This window comes from Stegastes partitus, unplaced genomic scaffold (genome assembly GCF_000690725.1).
Source record: "Stegastes partitus isolate 25-593 unplaced genomic scaffold, Stegastes_partitus-1.0.2 Scaffold1098, whole genome shotgun sequence".
Lineage (NCBI taxonomy): Eukaryota > Metazoa > Chordata > Actinopteri > Pomacentridae > Stegastes > Stegastes partitus.
The window spans coordinates 170,507-188,528 of NW_007578829.1; the positions used below are offsets into that span (position 1 = coordinate 170,507).

General features: G+C 42.1%; 1 protein-coding gene across 12 annotated transcripts in view; it reads left to right on the plus strand.

Moving 5' to 3' along the window:
- Positions 1 to 18,022, plus strand: part of nfasca (neurofascin homolog (chicken) a) — a 109,406-nt gene that overhangs the window by 39,754 nt on the left and 51,630 nt on the right. For 8 of the 12 annotated variants that reach the window (XR_520751.1, XM_008296071.1, XM_008296062.1 and 5 more), the window contains exons 4-9: positions 4,041 to 4,058; positions 8,378 to 8,483; positions 12,868 to 13,064; positions 13,417 to 13,539; positions 15,390 to 15,560; positions 15,956 to 16,003. Coding sequence is in view for 11 of the 12 variants with exons in the window: in XM_008296071.1 (XP_008294293.1) it covers positions 4,041 to 4,058; positions 8,378 to 8,483; positions 12,868 to 13,064; positions 13,417 to 13,539; positions 15,390 to 15,560; positions 15,956 to 16,003 (663 nt within the window). In the remaining variant the exon portion in view is untranslated. The remainder of the gene's footprint in view (positions 1 to 4,040; positions 4,059 to 8,377; positions 8,484 to 12,867; positions 13,065 to 13,416; positions 13,540 to 15,389; positions 15,561 to 15,955; positions 16,004 to 18,022) is intronic. The other 4 variants (XM_008296065.1, XM_008296072.1, XM_008296073.1 and 1 more) reach the window with 2 other exon arrangements.

Consider the following 18,022-nt stretch of genomic DNA (forward strand, 5'->3'; position numbering starts at 1 on the left):
ACACACACACACGCACGCACAGAGCAGTCAGCTGTCAGCTGCTCTATATCTCTGCCCCCCTATGGCGACATCTCTCTCTGTTTTCTTTATATTCCTGACCTTTAAACTCAGGACTTATGATGCTCTATTGATCTGATCCACACCCAAGCATATGTCCCTGCCCAGCAGAAACCATTTGGATATTACCCTTATAACCCAGTGACCTCTCCTTTATGAATTTGCCACACTGTGATAAACTGACTGTCAGAGTGTCTTTTTGTTTATGTGAAATCTTCCAAATTCCAATTTCTGACTTTGTTGTAATGTTCATCGTCTATGCTCTGGTGAAAAGTTTATATTATATGTTATCTTCATTAAAAATATAGAAGATAGATTTTTAATAGATAAAAAAATAAAATAAAAATCCTCACAAAGAACAGCGTTTGAATGTGTACACATGGTTATAAATATAGCTCATACTACACAGTGCATGTATTCATCAGAATCCAGTGCTGTTTTTTTTAACATGAGTTGCTGTGTCTTATTGAAAGCTTTATGTATGATGTTGTGCTCCAGAGCTCATCTGCTTGTCTAACCTGGAAAGGCAGCAGTTCTCTCCTCTAAGTTGATACAATGGGTGAACTTGGTCCAACTAAGATTTTCCAAAAGAGTGTTGATAAATCAATAGACTCTGAATTTCTGGTCAACATTTTCAAACAGCAGAATCAGGCAAACAACATAAGGTACAGTTCTACTACATAGCTAATATGTGCTATGTGACTACACCATTAAGCATTAAATGTATACCAGATGTTGGGGTGGGCGTGCTCATTAGATTGAGTTGGTAGTGATCCAGCCTGGTATCAGAGCTGAGGCCCCACAGGCACAGTTTGATTCAGCAGATAGAATGAGAAGCCCCATCCCCCGCCTTTTCTTGTATCTCCTTTTCTGCTTCACAGCAAACTGCACTCTTGACCTTTATTGATGAATGTTTTCTGCACATCCCAATAGGAAACACACATTCATGCATTCACACACACACTTCCTCTCTATACAACCCTTAAAGGGCATCTGATGAATACTATTTTAAACCACTAAATAAGTCTTTCAAGACACTGAAAAGATATACATGTAAAATATATGTGGGCAGAACACACACAGTAACACAATATGCATGGGCGCACACACAACAGACCCTCTACATGACCTCATGGAGAAACACAAGGTCAAGCTCCTGAAACAAGGTGGCCTCAGCATTGTGTGTGGGTGCATGATTGTGATTCTGTGTGTCAGTGGGAGGAGGTTTAAACCACAAGCAATCAGGCAGGTACACATCCCTCCAAAAGTACCGGAACAGTCAGGCCAATTCCTTTATTTTCCCTGCAGACTGAAAACATTTGGGTTTGACATCAAAAGATGAATATGAGACAAAGGATTTGCATTTTACCTTTTATTTCCAGGTTTTTCAAAGTAATTGTGGTAATGCTTTCCTTCTGTTTTTAATCAGTTTTTACAGTTGCAATGCACAACATGACAGCGTGTTACAGACTGTGATGCACAATCTAAAGCATAACTTATATGTTGTCTTCTTTCCCCCACTGCTCATCCTTTGCTGAAATGGGAACTGCTTACAGGTGAGTCCTAAGTTACTGTTTCTGTTTCACTATAAATATCACAGCTCTCACTCTCATTCTGTCACAACTAATATCAGATATTTTAGCTCATAAACACTAGTTGTCATCTCTCCTTTCAGACATGCACTCTGTTAATCTAACAGCAGCTAAACTGGTTGGCTGCATGTGGGAATGCGCTCCCTGGTCACTTATCCGTAACAGTTGTGCCGACAGTCTTACTAGGTTAGACCTGGTAATATTTGTGTATAACTGTCAACACAGCACAAGCGTGAAACGAGTCATCCCATCAACGGATAGACAGACACAAGCAGCGATACTTTAGGTTGTGCAATGTAATTCAAAGAAGGATGTTTTCCACAATTTAGCATCAATACTTATCCAAAAACATCACAGCTGGATTTCGCAAATCACAACACACCTTTCTAATCTATTAGGCAACAAAATGAAATGTCCATAATAAAAAAAAACTTACTGCAATGAAAACAGACGCTAACAGCTTAAAGATCAACATGTACCAGGAATGAATGTAATGCAAGTGTTACTTACTTAATCAGGTGGTAGAGCAGTTCGGTCAATGATCGGAAGGTCGGCGGTTTGATTCCGCTGTTGTGTCCTTGGGCAAGACACTTCGCCCACATTGCCTGGTATGAATGCGTATGAATGGATTGTTTGAGGTGGTGGTTGGAGGTGCTGTAGGCGCAGAATGGCAGCTACGCCTCTGTCAGTCTGCCCCAGGGGCAGCTGTGGCTACAATCGTAGCTACCACCACTGGAATGAATGTGTGTGAATGAATAATTGACAGTGTATGCCCTTTGAGTTATTCCTTGAGTTAGAAAAGCGCTATATAAATCTAATCAATTATTATTATTAATTATTTAGACACCTTGATCAGCTGCTATTAGTTTCGTGTTAGTCTGTTTACACTCGATGACTCTCGTGTGCACCATGATGCGCTCCAGCAATGTGGGTTGTCTGTGTGAATGCAGCTGTGAGGAACATTAATGGACAAGTGACCAATGTGTGAAAGGGCCTTAAAAGACTGAATGTCATCACTTCAATGGATTGATGAACCCAGCAATGTTCCACGTTCCATGTCTGAAAGGAGTTTATTATGTGTTATCACAGTGGTTCTCAACTGGTCTAGCATCAGGGTACAAATTTTCCAAATGTAAATACCAGATCATGAACACCCGTTCAGTTTCCATTCATCTAATCTGGTTGTCAGTAGATACAAATCTTTTTGCTGTGAGAAGATAATAATAACCAGTGATGAGAGAACAGTAACCTTTGCCATTTTAATTTGATCTAGCAAAATGAAAACTTGAGAAAAATATAAATATGGAGGAAGCACCGTCAAGAGAGTGCATCTACACATGCATTGCAGCTACTTCTGGTTTAATTAGACTATGAAAACCATTTTTACAATATAACATGAATAGGCCTGGTAAAAAAGAACAGAGCAACAATTGCAATGTTGCAAATGATAGAGAGAAGAATAGTAGTAGGCTGGCTGAATGTAATGCTGGCTCAAGTCAGCAAGTCAGTGGTCATGGCTAGAGGTCAGCAGGTGGGTTTTGCACTTTATTATATGTTTGGAACAACACATCAGGACAGAGGTTCAATGTGTCAGACTCCTGGCTGGTTTCAATGTAACACAGTCCAGTTTTTCTACGACTTTGTTTGAACAAGCTAATTATTCTTAATTATATTTTCAGTAAAATATATAATTTATATTATATAGTTGTGTAGGAAGTTATTGAACAAGAATTTCATCCTACAACCCTTTTTTTTTTCCTTTTTTGAATGAGTTGCCAAACCAAAGAAGCAGGTGAAGATTTTGAGCAGCTGCAAATAATGCTAATTGTTAAGTACTTGAGTAACTTTATTAAAATAACCTGCATCATTCTACTAAGAATTCATGTTGTTGCAGTTTTTGTTGAAAGTGATGGTTTCAGGTCCTATGATCTTCTCATAAACTACAAAAGAGGCTATGGGAGCAAATCAAAACCGGGCTTTTAGCAAGAAATCAGTTAATAACAGCAACCATAACATAGAAAACAAATAGGAACTGGAACAAGTGAAAAGAGGGGCGGATCTCATAACACTTCTTCAACAACAGTGGAAGGCAATGGTCACGTGACTTATTGAGTTAGTTACACTGCCACTCTTCAAAAAGCATTTCTCTAGAAAATTCACTGATATTTAACCTCTTAATTGACAAGTTAAACCACTCACTCACAACCCAGTCAAAATGAACCTAGTGGGTCAGTTGGGAACCACAGAGCTATAATGTAAAAAACCTGATGAATATGCATAGTTATAGCAATGCACAGTAAATGCTAACATGTCTCTAAAATGATTAACAGTCACATTACAGTTTGCCTATCCTTGTCTCTGTCTCTCTTTGGCTTTACGTTGGACTAACAGTCAAGATCCTCCAAGACCGTAAGTGTTTCTTTTTAACATTTATTGTATAGGGCTGCTGGAAATATGACACAATCCACAGGGTAAAAAAACAAAAAATACATACAGCAATTGTAATGATCAGTTTTTGTGATGTAAAACTTGTGTAAATCAAATTTTCTTACTAGCATGACCTCTTTCTTTCTTGTGAGTGATTACAATTGATTACAGCCGCTGACTTCTGTGAGTCAATTTAATTACAACACATCTGATCCACTCATTAGAACCAGGCACAAACACCACAGTGGGAAAGTCTGAGGAGCTCTTTGAAGAGGCAAATTATTGACTTGAACAAGTCAAGAAAGTCAACCATTTCAAAGCAGCTACAGATCCCATAATCATCTGTGCTTACAGTTGTTTCTAAGTATAAAGTTCATGGTTCAGTTGTGTCTTTGCCATGATCAGAACTAAAACCCAAATTATCACCTGCTGCTGAGAAGTGACTGGTCAGGATGGTCAAGAGTCAACCAAGAATCAGCAAAAAGCAGCTCTGCAATGAATCAGAAGCTGCAGGAGCACAGCTGTCAGTGTCCACAGTGTCTTAAAGCACCATGGACTGAGAGGCTACAGGAAGATTGTTGTGTCTTCAACGCAGTTGTGGCGTTCCAACAAGACAATGATACCAAACTCACATCGTAATGAAATGTCTGAATCAGGCTAGAATGAAGGTTTTAGACTGGTCTCCGTTATCTTCACTTAAACTGTGATGAAGGAACAAGTCTGTGTCAGAAAGCCAACAAATTTAGTTGAGTGGTAGAAGATACAGCCAGAAGCTTGTGGACGGCTACCAAAAAGGCCTAACGGAGGTAAAAATGGCCAAAGGACATTTACCCAAACAATAGAATTGCTGTATGTATATTTTCGACCCAGCACATTTTGTCATACTTCTACAAGACATGTAACAAATGTGTTAAAGCACAGAATAGTGTGATTGTTTTGTATAAATGTGACCCGTCTGCATGAAATCAGTCGCATTTTGCCTTGGGCTGTATCCGAGGTACAGCCTGAATTGCTTTAACACATGATAAAAAATTGATTTTGGGTTTATTACTTAGACCGGTCCATTTAGTTGTTTTCTACATATAGGTAACATATAATATTACAGAGTGTAATAATATTACGCTCCTTATTGCTGTCAAATACCGTCTGATTTACCGACTGATTTCGTGCAGATTGGTCACAAATATATATATATTTATATTATATGTACTACAATTGTGCTTTTTGTGTGTGTGTGTGTATGCGTGTAGCTGATCAGCTTCAATTACAGACCATTTCTCGTCTCTGTTAGACAGGAATTCATTCTCATAGTCCAAGCACAGAGCTTTATTTTACAGCATTGTGCTTCTCCTTTGATCTAGCAGGCAGCTGGCCCTCTGAAGTGCTTGTTATCTTGTATTGTGTGTACAGTACGCGTGAGTGTGTGTGTACTTGTGTACAATGTCAGTCCTGCAGGCCACAGTGGGCTAGAAATGCAAAAGGGCATAGAAATGTTGGCTGTATGGTACGATTGAGGGACTTTGGCTTAAGTGAGCCATTAAATATGTGAAGCAGAGAGAACACAGCTGTGAATCTGGAACTGTGATCTGTATTATCAGAATGTAGAGAAAGTTTACACTGATATATGAGGTTGATAAGGGCCATTCATTAAATCAAAAGACAAAGAAAGGAAAGATCAGTGTAAATCCTCACAGTCTAAAGGACAAGCCTGGTCAAATTCTGTATTGTTGTTATTGTGAAAATGAATCAAACAAATAATATATATATTTCTGCATTTCCATGAACTCATACTTTAGTTTATTGTGACTCAATCCTGCTGCCAGAAATATTCACAAGAGTTCCAAATGGGCCATCAAACACACTATATCCTCTTGTGTGTGTAACATTTGTTTAAAACAAGAGTCACTAACTGTTTGAGGATTCCTCAGTCCATCCACCCATCCATTATCTATACACCGCTTAATCCTTACTAGGGTCATGGAAGGGTTGGCAACCCCAAAACCCACAGGTAGGCACTGGCGGTGAGGGACGCCGTCAGGCTGAAGAAGGAGACCTTTCGGGCCTGGCTGGCTCAGGGGTCTCCTGAAGCAGCAGGCAGGTACCAGCTGGCCCAAAAGGGCCGCAGCTGCGGCAGTCTTGGAAGCTAAAACTCGGGTGTGGGAGGAGTTCGGGGAGGCTATGGAGAAGGATTTTCGGTCAGCCTCAAAGAAATTCTGGCAAACCGTCGACGCCTCAGAAAGGGGAGGCAGGGATTCACCCAGTCTGTGTACAGCCAGGGAGGAGACCTGTCAAGTGGTGGAAGCACTTTGAGGAACTCCTGAACCCGGTAAACATGTCCTTTGTTGAAGGGGCAGAGCCTAAAGACTCAGGGGTTTCTGTATCCATATCCGTGGTAAAAGTAGCCGAGGTAGTTAAGAAGCTCCTCGGTGGCAAAGCACCAGGTGTGGACGAGATTTGTCCCGGAGATGCTGAAGGCTCTGGACATTGTCGGACTGTCATGGCTGACATATCTCTTCAGTGTCACGTGGGCGTTGGATACGGTGCCTGTGGAGAGGCAGACCGGGGTGGTGGTTCACATTTTCAAAAAGGGGGACCAGAGAGTGTGTTCCAATTACCGAGGTATCACACTTCTCAGCCTCCCCGGGAAAGTTTACTCTCGGGTGCTGGAAAGGCGACTCCAACCAATTCTCGAACCTTGGATTCAGGAGGTGCAATGCAGATTCTGTCCTGGTCATGGAACAGTGGACCAGCTCTTTACCTTTGCGGAGCTGCTGAGGGGGACATGGGAATTTGACCTGCAAGTCCACATGTGCTTTGCGGATCTTGAGAAGGCCTATTGACATGTCCCCCGAGGGACTCTATGGGGGGGAGTATGGGGTACCAGGCTCGCTGCTACAACCATTCGGTCCCTGTACAACCAAAGTATGAGCTGTGTCCGCATTCTTGGCAACAAGTTAGAAATGTTCCCAGTGGGTGTTGGACTCCGCCAGGGCTGCCCCTTGTCCCCGATCCTGTTTGTGGTCTTCACGAACAGGATCTCAAGGCGCTGCCAGGGTGAGGAGGGTGTCCGGTTGGGGACCTCGCATCTCTGTTTTTTGCAGACGACGTGGTCCTGCTGGCTTCATCAGACCGTGACCTTCAGCACGCACTGGAATGGTTTGCAGCCGAGTGCAAAGCATCAGGGATGCGTACCAGTACCCCCAAGTTGGAGGCCATGGTCCTCCATGGATTGCCACCTCCGGATGGGGGTGGGGAGTTGCTTCCTCAAGCAAGGGAGTTTAAGTATCTCGGGATCTTGTTCACGAGTGATGGGAAAATGGAGCGTGAGATGGACAGGCGGCTTGGTGTGGCGTCAGCACTAATGGTGACGCCACACGTCGTGGTGAAGAGAGAGCTGAGCTGCAAGGCAAAGCTCTCAATTTACCAGTCCATCTACGTCCCAGCCCTCACCTATGGTCACGAGCTTTGGGTCGTGACCGAAAGAACGAGATTGCGGATACAAGCAGCCGAAATGAGCTTCCTCCACAGGGTGGCTGGGCTCAGCCTTAGAGATAGGGTGAGGACCTTGGACATACAGAGGGAGCTCAGAGTAGAGCAGCTGCTCCTTCGCGTCGAAAGGAGTCAGTTGAGGTAGTATGGACATCTGATTCGGATGTCTCCGGGGAGGCTTCCTCTGGAGGTCTTCCGAACACGTCCACCTGGGAGGAGACCCTGGGGCAGACCCAGAACCTGCTGGAGGGATTATATCTCTCAGCTGGCCTGGGAAAGCTTCGGGATCCCCCAGGAAGAGCTGGAAAGCATTGCCTGGAGGTGGGAAGTCTGGAGTGACCTGCTCTGCCTGCTGCCTCCACAACCCGACCCTGGATAAGTGGAAGAAAATGGATAGATGGATAATTTCTGTCATTAAAAAGTATATAAATTAGAAAAAAAACTGATGAAAAGTAGCCCGCTGCCTGAATTCAGCACGATGGAGGGTTATGCTTGCTCTATTGTTTTGTCTTACAGCTGATGGTATACCGTATGTTTAATTTCCGATCTTTAAGTTAAAGTGAGTGAAGTGATGTGATGATATTGTAACACCAGGCTTTAATGGCATTGGCAAGAACAGCATGCATGCTGGTATCTTCCTTAAAGTAAATCATGTCGTTTAAAATGATATAAGTCAATGTAATGTCCTCTGAAGTGATGAAAACATGACTGTGTGCACATGTACATGCATTGTGCGTACACAACCTTATTTCTATAACCTTATTTTTATAACCTTACATAACCTTGTCTTTGTCTCTGTGCTTCTCCCACAGTAAAGCAGCCCCCCACAATAATCAAGCAGTCAGTGAAGGATTACATTGTCGACCCCAGAGATAACATCATCATCGAGTGTGAGGCCAAGGGCAACCCAGTGCCAACGTAAGCACTATGCACTCACATGCACACACGTAGCTGTCACAGCACACTCACTTATCTGCTTTGTGTCATTATTTTGAGTTTTAAGAAACAGATCTATTGCAGAGACACAACCAGACATCAGGCCCAAAATCTCATCGTTTTTTTTTTTTTTCCCCCAATTTAAAGGTTTCTAAAAGCTAGATTTAAATACTTGTTTCATGTACTAGCTAGGCTGCAAAATCTGTAAATAAACATTGCTTTTTATTTAGTATTTCATAGAAAGGGGGCTTAAACAATGTCAGTGGTATAATAATCAACAGTATAACTACTATTGGTAAAGAATAAGTTGCGATAAAACCTGTTGACACAGCGTTCTTTGGATTATCTAGGGTTAAAGGAATCTGGATAAATAAATCTGCAACAGTCTGCACAGTTAAAAATCAGAAGTGTTAGGTTTCTTCTTCTTTACTATTATTATTAATATTATTATTGGCTAGAATTAGACCTTTAAAGGGGTGCTCCACGCAATAAAAAATATCAAAATACCTGTGAAATATATTTTAAGCTGAAATGGGGTTGAAGCTCCAGGACTCTACCTTCCAAGAATGAAACTCAAAAGTATCTTTCCCACGTACCTCTGCTTGGGTAATGCTTACGTTTCAATCTGCATTCCAATAATTTTTAATATAAGCTTTTGGTTAAACATTTGTAGTCTCCAAAATTTAATGATGAGTCACAATGTTGTAATTTTTACTGCCTTGGTACTAAAAAAGTGCAGAAGTCACAACAACACAAGCAAACATGTCCACCAGAGTACTGACAATTGATTGATATTGTGCTGTATTGTATGATGTCCAGCTCAACATTTTCACACGTTGTTCACATGACACTCCTGTACAGTGGCTACGGCTTTTGGCTAGCAGTTTGTCTGCTCGGTAGCATGATGTTTGAAGATGAATATTCACAATGTTTATTGATCTAGGCAGGAAATCTTCCCGTCATTGCCTTCCCTTCCACATAGCACGAACGTAGTATAAACTGTGATTTGCGCAAACATGACAAATCTCCTCCAGGAGACGTTTTGCAGTGAGTTGTACCCCTAATTTATGACAGTAGGTGGTGTTAACAATGTGGACTCATGCAGCGCTTACTAAGAAAAATCTTGCAAGTAATTCAGTAAATGGTCTAATGAATTCACATTAAATCTGATGTGACAGCTTGAGAGGCTGGCAAACTGCACCAATCATGTGCAACTGGAGATGAATCAGAAAAGGGAACCACAGCTGAGCTCAAAAGAGTCCAGAGTGCAACGCTATTGAGAGCCAGAATGACCCATTTTTCTACCCTCCCCACTGTATCATCCATTGTCTTTATTTGCCTCCTGTGCTTCGCTCTGCTCTGTGTGCCCTTGGTGTGTCCTTGCCCTCACACCTCTCTCGCTTGCCACCCCATCTGTCCCTGTGTCACGAAGTTATGAGTTATAAAGAGTGACAGTGGCACTCAGATGTGCCCTTTGCCACCCTGTCCCTCCTCTGTCTGTCAGTCTGTCTGTCTGTCCTTCTCTCTCTCACACACACACACACGCACACACACACACACACACACACACACACACACACACCACATTTTCATCTTAGTCAACCCTTCTTTTTCAGTGACCCCTTTCTCTTTCATCTGAATGATGCTCCAAAGCTCCTTCCCAGCTCTCTAACAACCCTAAACCCAGCGTGACACCTGTCTGCCTGGGCCCTACAGCTTCAACCAGACAAGCTCTGTTGTGCTTTTTGCTGCTGCTACTCCCCCATGCTGCCCTTCCATCCCCTCCATCACTCTGTCTGGCTGTCTGTTGCAGCTGCTGCAAACCCAATCAACTCTCACTATCTTCCCTGAAACCCTATTTGTGGTCGCTGTCTGGAAAACAATGTGCCCATAAAAACCTGTATATCCTGTGTTCTGTTTTCTCTCTCTCCTCTCTTACATTTCACAGACATAAGAAAACAAACCACTTTAATATCTTGCAGTATAACTATAGTGTATGTAAAGGATGCTACTCTTTAAACTGCGTGTGTGGTTTTGACTCATTCTGTTTTTTCTCCACTTCAGTTACACCTGACCTTAACATGTGTATCTTGATAGTCTGACTGACCAGATGTAGGTTGTAGTTATAAGGACGATTATCTCGGTTGGCATTCTCTCCACCTTCCACTATCTGCATGTTACAGTTTTGTTCACCATTGGAAACAACAGCAGCAACCTCCTGCCTGCAACCTACCACACCGAAAATGAACCTGGAATAGAAAGGTTTGCCGAGGATTATGATCGTGCAGTCAGCCGGCACTGATGTTTTTTTGTAGTGGATTATTCAGTTTGATCGAAGTGTTCGTCTCTCTGCATGCAAATGTTCGAGCACAACAATTCCAGCGTCACTATTTTAAGTGAACACCTAAACTACATCCTTCCCTCAGCCCTGAACACGACGGCTGGGATTGGTTGAAAGAAATACCAACAAGCTGGAGCGTTTTTTCCCTGTAGCTGAATAATGGTCCAGACCATGATGTTCTACTGAATGGTCAGACTAGTATCTTAGTACCCTTTGAAGATAAAAAAAAACACATGTTAATGCAGGTGTCAATGCATGCAGAAAACAATATGAGTGGAATCAGATCTTTGAGACCACAACTGGAGGACCATGTTGTAGTCAAATCTCAATTTTCTTTCCCCTTTACATTCAAATGTGATGTGCCTAAAGTAAAATTAATCACAACAGAGAGACAACCATTTTGGAAGTGCTGACTCATCACTGTTGTGTTTTTGTTTTTGTTTTTTGACATGTATTTGACAAGCTTTATTTCTGAAATGCAGAATGAAGTCTAGATGTCTAAAAAATAAACATACATTTACACCTGAAAATCACAAACACCAGTTCTAGTTCTAGCAGGACTTGTCATCAGCTTCTCTGAGACAAAAACCTTCAAATTTAAACTACTCTGTTTGAAATAATTCATCTAAAGCTAGCACTGATATCAAATAATAGGCACACATCTGTTGATGTTGAAATTGTTCATTTGGTGTAGGAATACATTCTAGAAAAAGATTGGCCAGGACTGCACTGAAATGTCACATCTGTCCTACAGGGGCTTGACAGAAAACTGTGATTATTACATGCATTTGTAATTTTATACATACTTAACTGTGTGCAGTCGAACTCTACCAGGCACCAGTGCTGGTACATATTTCAACTGTTGGATTAGTCTGGTTTTTTTTTGTATGTCTCTCTTTCCTTCCATTAGTCTCATGCTTCTCAGTCATTCTCACGAGCTGCTTTCTGTCTCTGCTCCTCTTCTTTTCTTATTCTGTTCTCCTCACACACTGAGGTATTTAGACACACAAAGGAAAGTTAATACCTTGTGATGTGTACACACATACACCTCGACCACTTAGAAGCAGGTCTGCACACACACATGCATGCACATACACACACACATACACATAGACACACACAGATACAGTGGTCTCCAGTGATTACATCACTAGGGGTATGACCAGCACAGGACAGTGGTACATTGTCTATTTGGCCTTACATAATACACACACACACACACGCACGCACACACACACACGCGCACACTCACCCAGATTCTTGTGTACACACATACTCACAGAACCTCACAATAAGGCTCTCACAGCCACTCTGTCATGCACACACACTGGTTCTGCTCTTCCCAGGACAGGCTTTGTGCTCCAATAATGCACTCAGTTGACTATTCATGCTCATGAAACATTCACCGATACTATTCACTTGCAATCAGTCTCTCACTACGCAATACACACCATAGCACACACGCATGGCTCTAGTCTCCAGTACCTCACTAGTGGTCTATTGTTGCTCTGCACTGTGCTGCACCTCTGACAGGCCCAGCTTGACTGGAACTTGCCTAAAAATGACAGGAAGCATCTTCTGTAAATCCCCACTCCTCACTAAAAATAGAGTCCGATTATGTAAGCATATCCAGTGTTCCACACTAATCAGGCAGCCCTCTGGAAGCACCACATGGAACAGGATTAAGCTTCAGTCATATTACATGCACATGCAGAGTAGGATGATTTTTGTGCTGCTGTCACATGACACAGTTGAGTGACGTACGATGGCATCACATGACAAGCAAAGAACTTTCATATGTTTTGATTATAAGATAATATAAGAGTTTATGTCGACATGGTAATAGTCCATAGGACATAACCTTAAGTGAAGATAACTTTTGAGGAAACGTCAGCCCCCCCCCCCCCCAAAAAAAAAGACAACAGCAGCATCAACTCAAATCATATACATCTTGGCACATTAAATAATGTTTCTTAGTACAACAGGTTTTTGAAGCTCATCATGATTTGTTAAATTGTTGCTTAGGTTTTCATGGCGAAGGAACGGCAAATTCTTCAACATTGGGAAAGATCCCAGGGTGACGATGCGAAAACGTTCAGGAACTCTGGAGATCGGCTTCCGCAGTGGAGGACGGCCAGAGGACTATGAAGGAGAATACCAGTGTTTTGCCAGCAATGATTTTGGAGGAGCGCTGTCCAACAAAATCTTGCTCCGGGTCTCCAGTAAGAACCCATGAGAACACATACATTACGATTAATTATTATTTGTTTATTCTGTTTGGATGTAATTAACACATTGAAACATAATCACAAGCTATACACAAAGTTATTTCAGTCAAAGAATTATGGTTATATTAGAAAATAGAAAACTTAACAATCAGCAGTTTAACTCTTTTTGTTGCAGAGAAAGCGATAGTGCTCTCTTTAAAATATCTGTTGAAAATAATTTTGCCACAAGCTGTCAGTTCTGACAATCATTTGTAAAGAATAGTAATGACTCAATATCAGCTCAGCACTGATCACTGTATGACAGACTGCAGAATTCCTTATTTCCTATCCCTTCCTCGTCCTCCAGAGGCTCCTCTGTGGCCTAAGGAGGTGCTGGAGCCAGTGTCGGTGACGGAGGGCTCCCCGCTGGTTCTACCCTGTAACCCCCCACCAGGCCTGCCTCCTCCGTTCACCTTCTGGATGGACAGCGGTAAGCACTTGCTTCACACCAACATAACCCCGAATACACTGACCGTATCTTTCTTTATCCATATGTGGAGAGTCGTTTTATCTCTGTGCTGTGCTCATTTTCTCTGTCATCGCTGTGTGCACCACTAAAAAACTATTATCAACCATTACATGCAGCTGTTTTATCATCTTCAGATGAGACAAGTGAGCAGCCGACAACTGTATGTTTGATGGCATGCACACGAAGGGAAAAGTAGAAGTGAATTGTGACCCTTTCGGCAACCCATATTCTCTAAACACAATTAGTTAAATGAAATTTGCCTCTTAAAACTGAGCATCTGATCAGGCGACTGAATGCATCATTTTTAGGGATGACGTCTTAACTGGTGTTGAGTTTGTCTAACACAAACACCTTAAACAAGTCAGTCCCTGAAGAAAACAGACTTAACTCTGGAAGGTGCATTTATTTACTTTCAGTCCCCTTAAACTATAAAGAGCCTGAGATCTGGGGTAATTGTCCCCTGGGGACAAATAAAGTTTTGTTAATCTCTCAGGTAATTTGGAGACCAGCTTTATTTCCCTCTTATCATAGCAGTGTGTCTCCAGTGACCTCTAAGCATAATGCTTTAATTTAGCCTTTAATCCGTAATGCTCTCGTGTCTCACAGTTTTCCCCTCTCAGCAGTTTGAGGGAGACTTTTCAGTGTCAGGCATCCTTTCCTCACCGTTCTTTTTAGCTCTGTTTTTTCGTTTTGTCGAATGGATCACGCGACAGTTTAGCTCAGCCTGTGTGTGTGTGTTGGCCCATAAGACCAGGTAGAGCAGACTTCATGTCCATCCAGGAAGCAGTTTACAGCCAAATATGGACCAAAGGCATCATACCCAAACAACATCATGAAACATACCACTAAGCAACAGTTAATTTATTTCAGTATTATTTTGGTATTACAGAATTAACAGCTCAAACATTTAATCAGTCTTCACTATAGCAAAGGTTTCCTTCCCCATCTTGTCATGAAGCCCAGACACTGGGGTGTAAGAGTGACGCATGACTGCTGCCCAGCTGCTGATTGGTCCTGGGGCCTTGTCTTGACGGCCAGACGGCTCATGTCAGTTGGTGCAGTTACAGAGTGCGGATGATCTCGGTCTCGACGTCTGTGTTGGCGTGCTGGAAGTTAACATTTGCCTAAAGCCACTTTACGATGACACATCAGCAGGGTTAACTTAATCGGACATCAAACTGAATTGTATGTGAAAATAGATGCATTTTGAAGCTAGTGGTTAGGCTTCAAGGCACTTTGCCTCTTAATTTATATATATTGTATTTTTGGCTTTATCAGAGATCATTTGGTGGTAGCACATGATTTCTGGAAAAAACATTTCTTTATTGTTTTTGCACAAGAACAGGGTTAACTAAAGTGAAGATGCAATATACTGCTGAGGATGTGTAGTCTGAATCACAGATAAATAATGTTTGTACTGTACATCTCAAGTATAGACCTTAGCTGATACGCAGTAGATCTGATTGATTACAGGGTTCCTGGGGCAAATGAGCATTGTGCTTCTATGAAGTTTGACAGGTGACAGAGTAAAACAGTAGAGGCTGTGACAACCAAACTTTTTGTCTGTAGTATCACTCAATCTCCAAAAATGCTGGATCCTGTATTTTTTCCAATCCAACCCATTTTGTTGTCAAACTGTGGCTGCCTTTTTAAACCCGCTTTGTTAATAACTCCATGTATCTAATTTTTAAACACAATGCGTTTGATTTCTAGGAGCGTCTTTGTAAATCACATGTTCTGATATTGTTTTGTTACCTGTCTCTCTTTTCCTTTTGTCATTGCTCTCTCTGTGCTCGCCCCGTGTACTCCAGGTATGAGTCCAATCCCTCAGGATAAGAGAGTGTCCATGGGTTTGAATGGAGACCTATACTTCTCCAATGTTTTGGCCCGAGACGCTCACACAGACTATAGCTGCAACGCTCGCTTCCTCTTCACACACACCATCCAGCAGAAGAATCCCTTCACACTCAAAGTTCAGACCAGTAAGTACACACCGTGCACACACTGATTTCCTCAAACCTTCATGAATGAACTTAGTGATTACTTTTGTAGAAGCCACTGCTGTAAAGCCATCAGAACTGCTGTGGTCCTGGTCTCTATCCATGTTTGCTGTGCGTGTCCAAATTCATTTGACGTATCCCCATCTAGAGGTGGGGTCAGGACATGACATGTGATGAATGAAACCTCTCCCATGATTTTCCTCTGGTGGCTGTGGAATGAAAACACAGTGAAATGTTAGATTAATTGATATAATGTTACATCTTTACTTTCAGCTTTGTCTGGAGTTCAACACCACTGTGTTATCAGACTGTCTGAGTGTGTGTTTGTGGGAGTTTGTGTGTATACTGATGAGCCACTGTGTGCCTGTTGTTTCCAGAGGAGCCGTTTAATGACACATCTTACAATGCCACTGAACCCTACGGTGGTGAGTTTCTTCAGTCAGGACAGCTTCACCTCCTGTCCACCTCTTTAGTCCTGTCCCACAGTAACATGGCTGACATGCTAATCTACTAGCTACGTGAAGCTCAAGCTAACATGCTAACTACTCTCTACATCTGTAAAATTCACTGATCAATTTCATGTGAAAATATAAGAATGCATTATTTTGTGTCTGTTAAGGCATAGCTGTCTTGTTTTATGCTATTCCGACCACTCACAGAACTTAAAAATAATACTGTTTGCCTCTAAGGTCAGGGATACAGTTGGATGTGGGAGAAATGAGCAGATGTAATGACCTGAACGACTGACCAGGCCAGACGAGCAGGGCTTATGGGATGCTTCCAGTGGATGGACAAACCATGAACTGGCAGTCAGGGTGTTGGGGGATGTGGTGGAGCACGTCTGACCTGCAGCAGCTCACCTTGGTGCCTGGTACCGCAGGGCATCTTTAGAGTCCTTGTAGAGTCCATGCCTTAGTAGGTTGGAGCTATTTTGGTGGCACGCAAAACACCAGCAGCATTTTAGACATGTGGCCACTATGTTTTACTTCATCAGCTATTTTAAAATTTGACTCTTTACAAGAGCATATCTGAAGCTACAGGTATTCAGTCTGTCTTCTGGAGTTTTATTGTCATAACTGTGGAAAGCCTGGGTTTTGATGATGTTTGAAGAACAATCCAAAAATATATTTATCTTATCACATCTAGCAAAGATAGGTAAGGCAAGATACTTCAGAAACATCTGATGAACCCAGGAATCTGTCCTTAAGCATCAGTCTGATATGTGGCAAAAACAATCTACAGCATTAGAATGTGCTTGAATTGAATGTTCTAGGAACTCTGGTACACTGAATATAGGGAGTGCATGTTTTGTGACAACAATTGTGACAATTAGCTGATTTAAGACTGACATTGTGCAGTACATCTGCTTGTAGAACTGCCACTACTCCTTCAAGTACTGTTTCCTTTTGCATTCCATTGTTTATAATAGCTGTATCTTGGTTCAATTGTTACCAGCTTTAATTTACATTTTCTTGGCAAAAAAAATCCTCTTAGATCAGTTTTGCTGCCATCAGAAGTCGTAGCAACAGAACACTTTCATGCAAAATGTTGCAGCAACTAAATTTTCTTAACCAGTGTAGTATAGAGTGTTTCTAGAATATATCTTACTGACTTTTTTTAAAGGACAGTTTTAAATACATTTTGTACGGAAGCTGTGACTACAGTATGAAATATCGTAAGCTGTTTTCAATGTTATGAGAATATTCGATCAAATCAAGTATGAAATCAAATCAAATGACAAAGTAGAGAATGTCTGGCTAGACCAGATGTGACTCCAGATGAACTAGTATCTCTGTGACCCTAATATACACTGGCACAGTAGAAATACGTATTCCTTTACTCCATAGTCTGTTTAGACCACTTTTCAATCTGTGTTAAACGATCACGTACATGATTAAGCAAACAGTAATTAACACACAAATTACCTTTAATTTAAGTGTATTGCACATAGAGAGGTTAATCTGTAAATTCATTATGCCGTGCTCCTCCTGACTGAGCCCATAGCTGAAGGGAACAGATCAGCCAAAGTGGCAGCATATGTGCCACTGACTGATTTGGGGGGCAGTGAAGCCCAGGGGTAGATGGGATATGTCCCGGAGGGAGGAGATGTTCCAAGTGGGAGACCATCCTGCCGGCTCTGAGGCCCTGTGGGACTGAGGAAGCGCCAGCACGGAGGAGGATTAGGTCACATGATGAATATTCAGCCTGGATTCACGCTGGGGTCATTAATAGTCATATATGTATGGAAAAAGATTTGCTGCCTCGTACTCGTGTTTGCATTTCTGTGTGAGTGTGGGGGAGCAGCAGGGACTGTAACAGCTGTGGAAATGCTCACACGCCAACACACTCGCATACACACAGGGTAGCTGCTGTAATGTTCACCTCGAATGAACACACACACAGGCAAGGACTACACTCTGCCTTTACTGTGTGGGTCTAAGCCT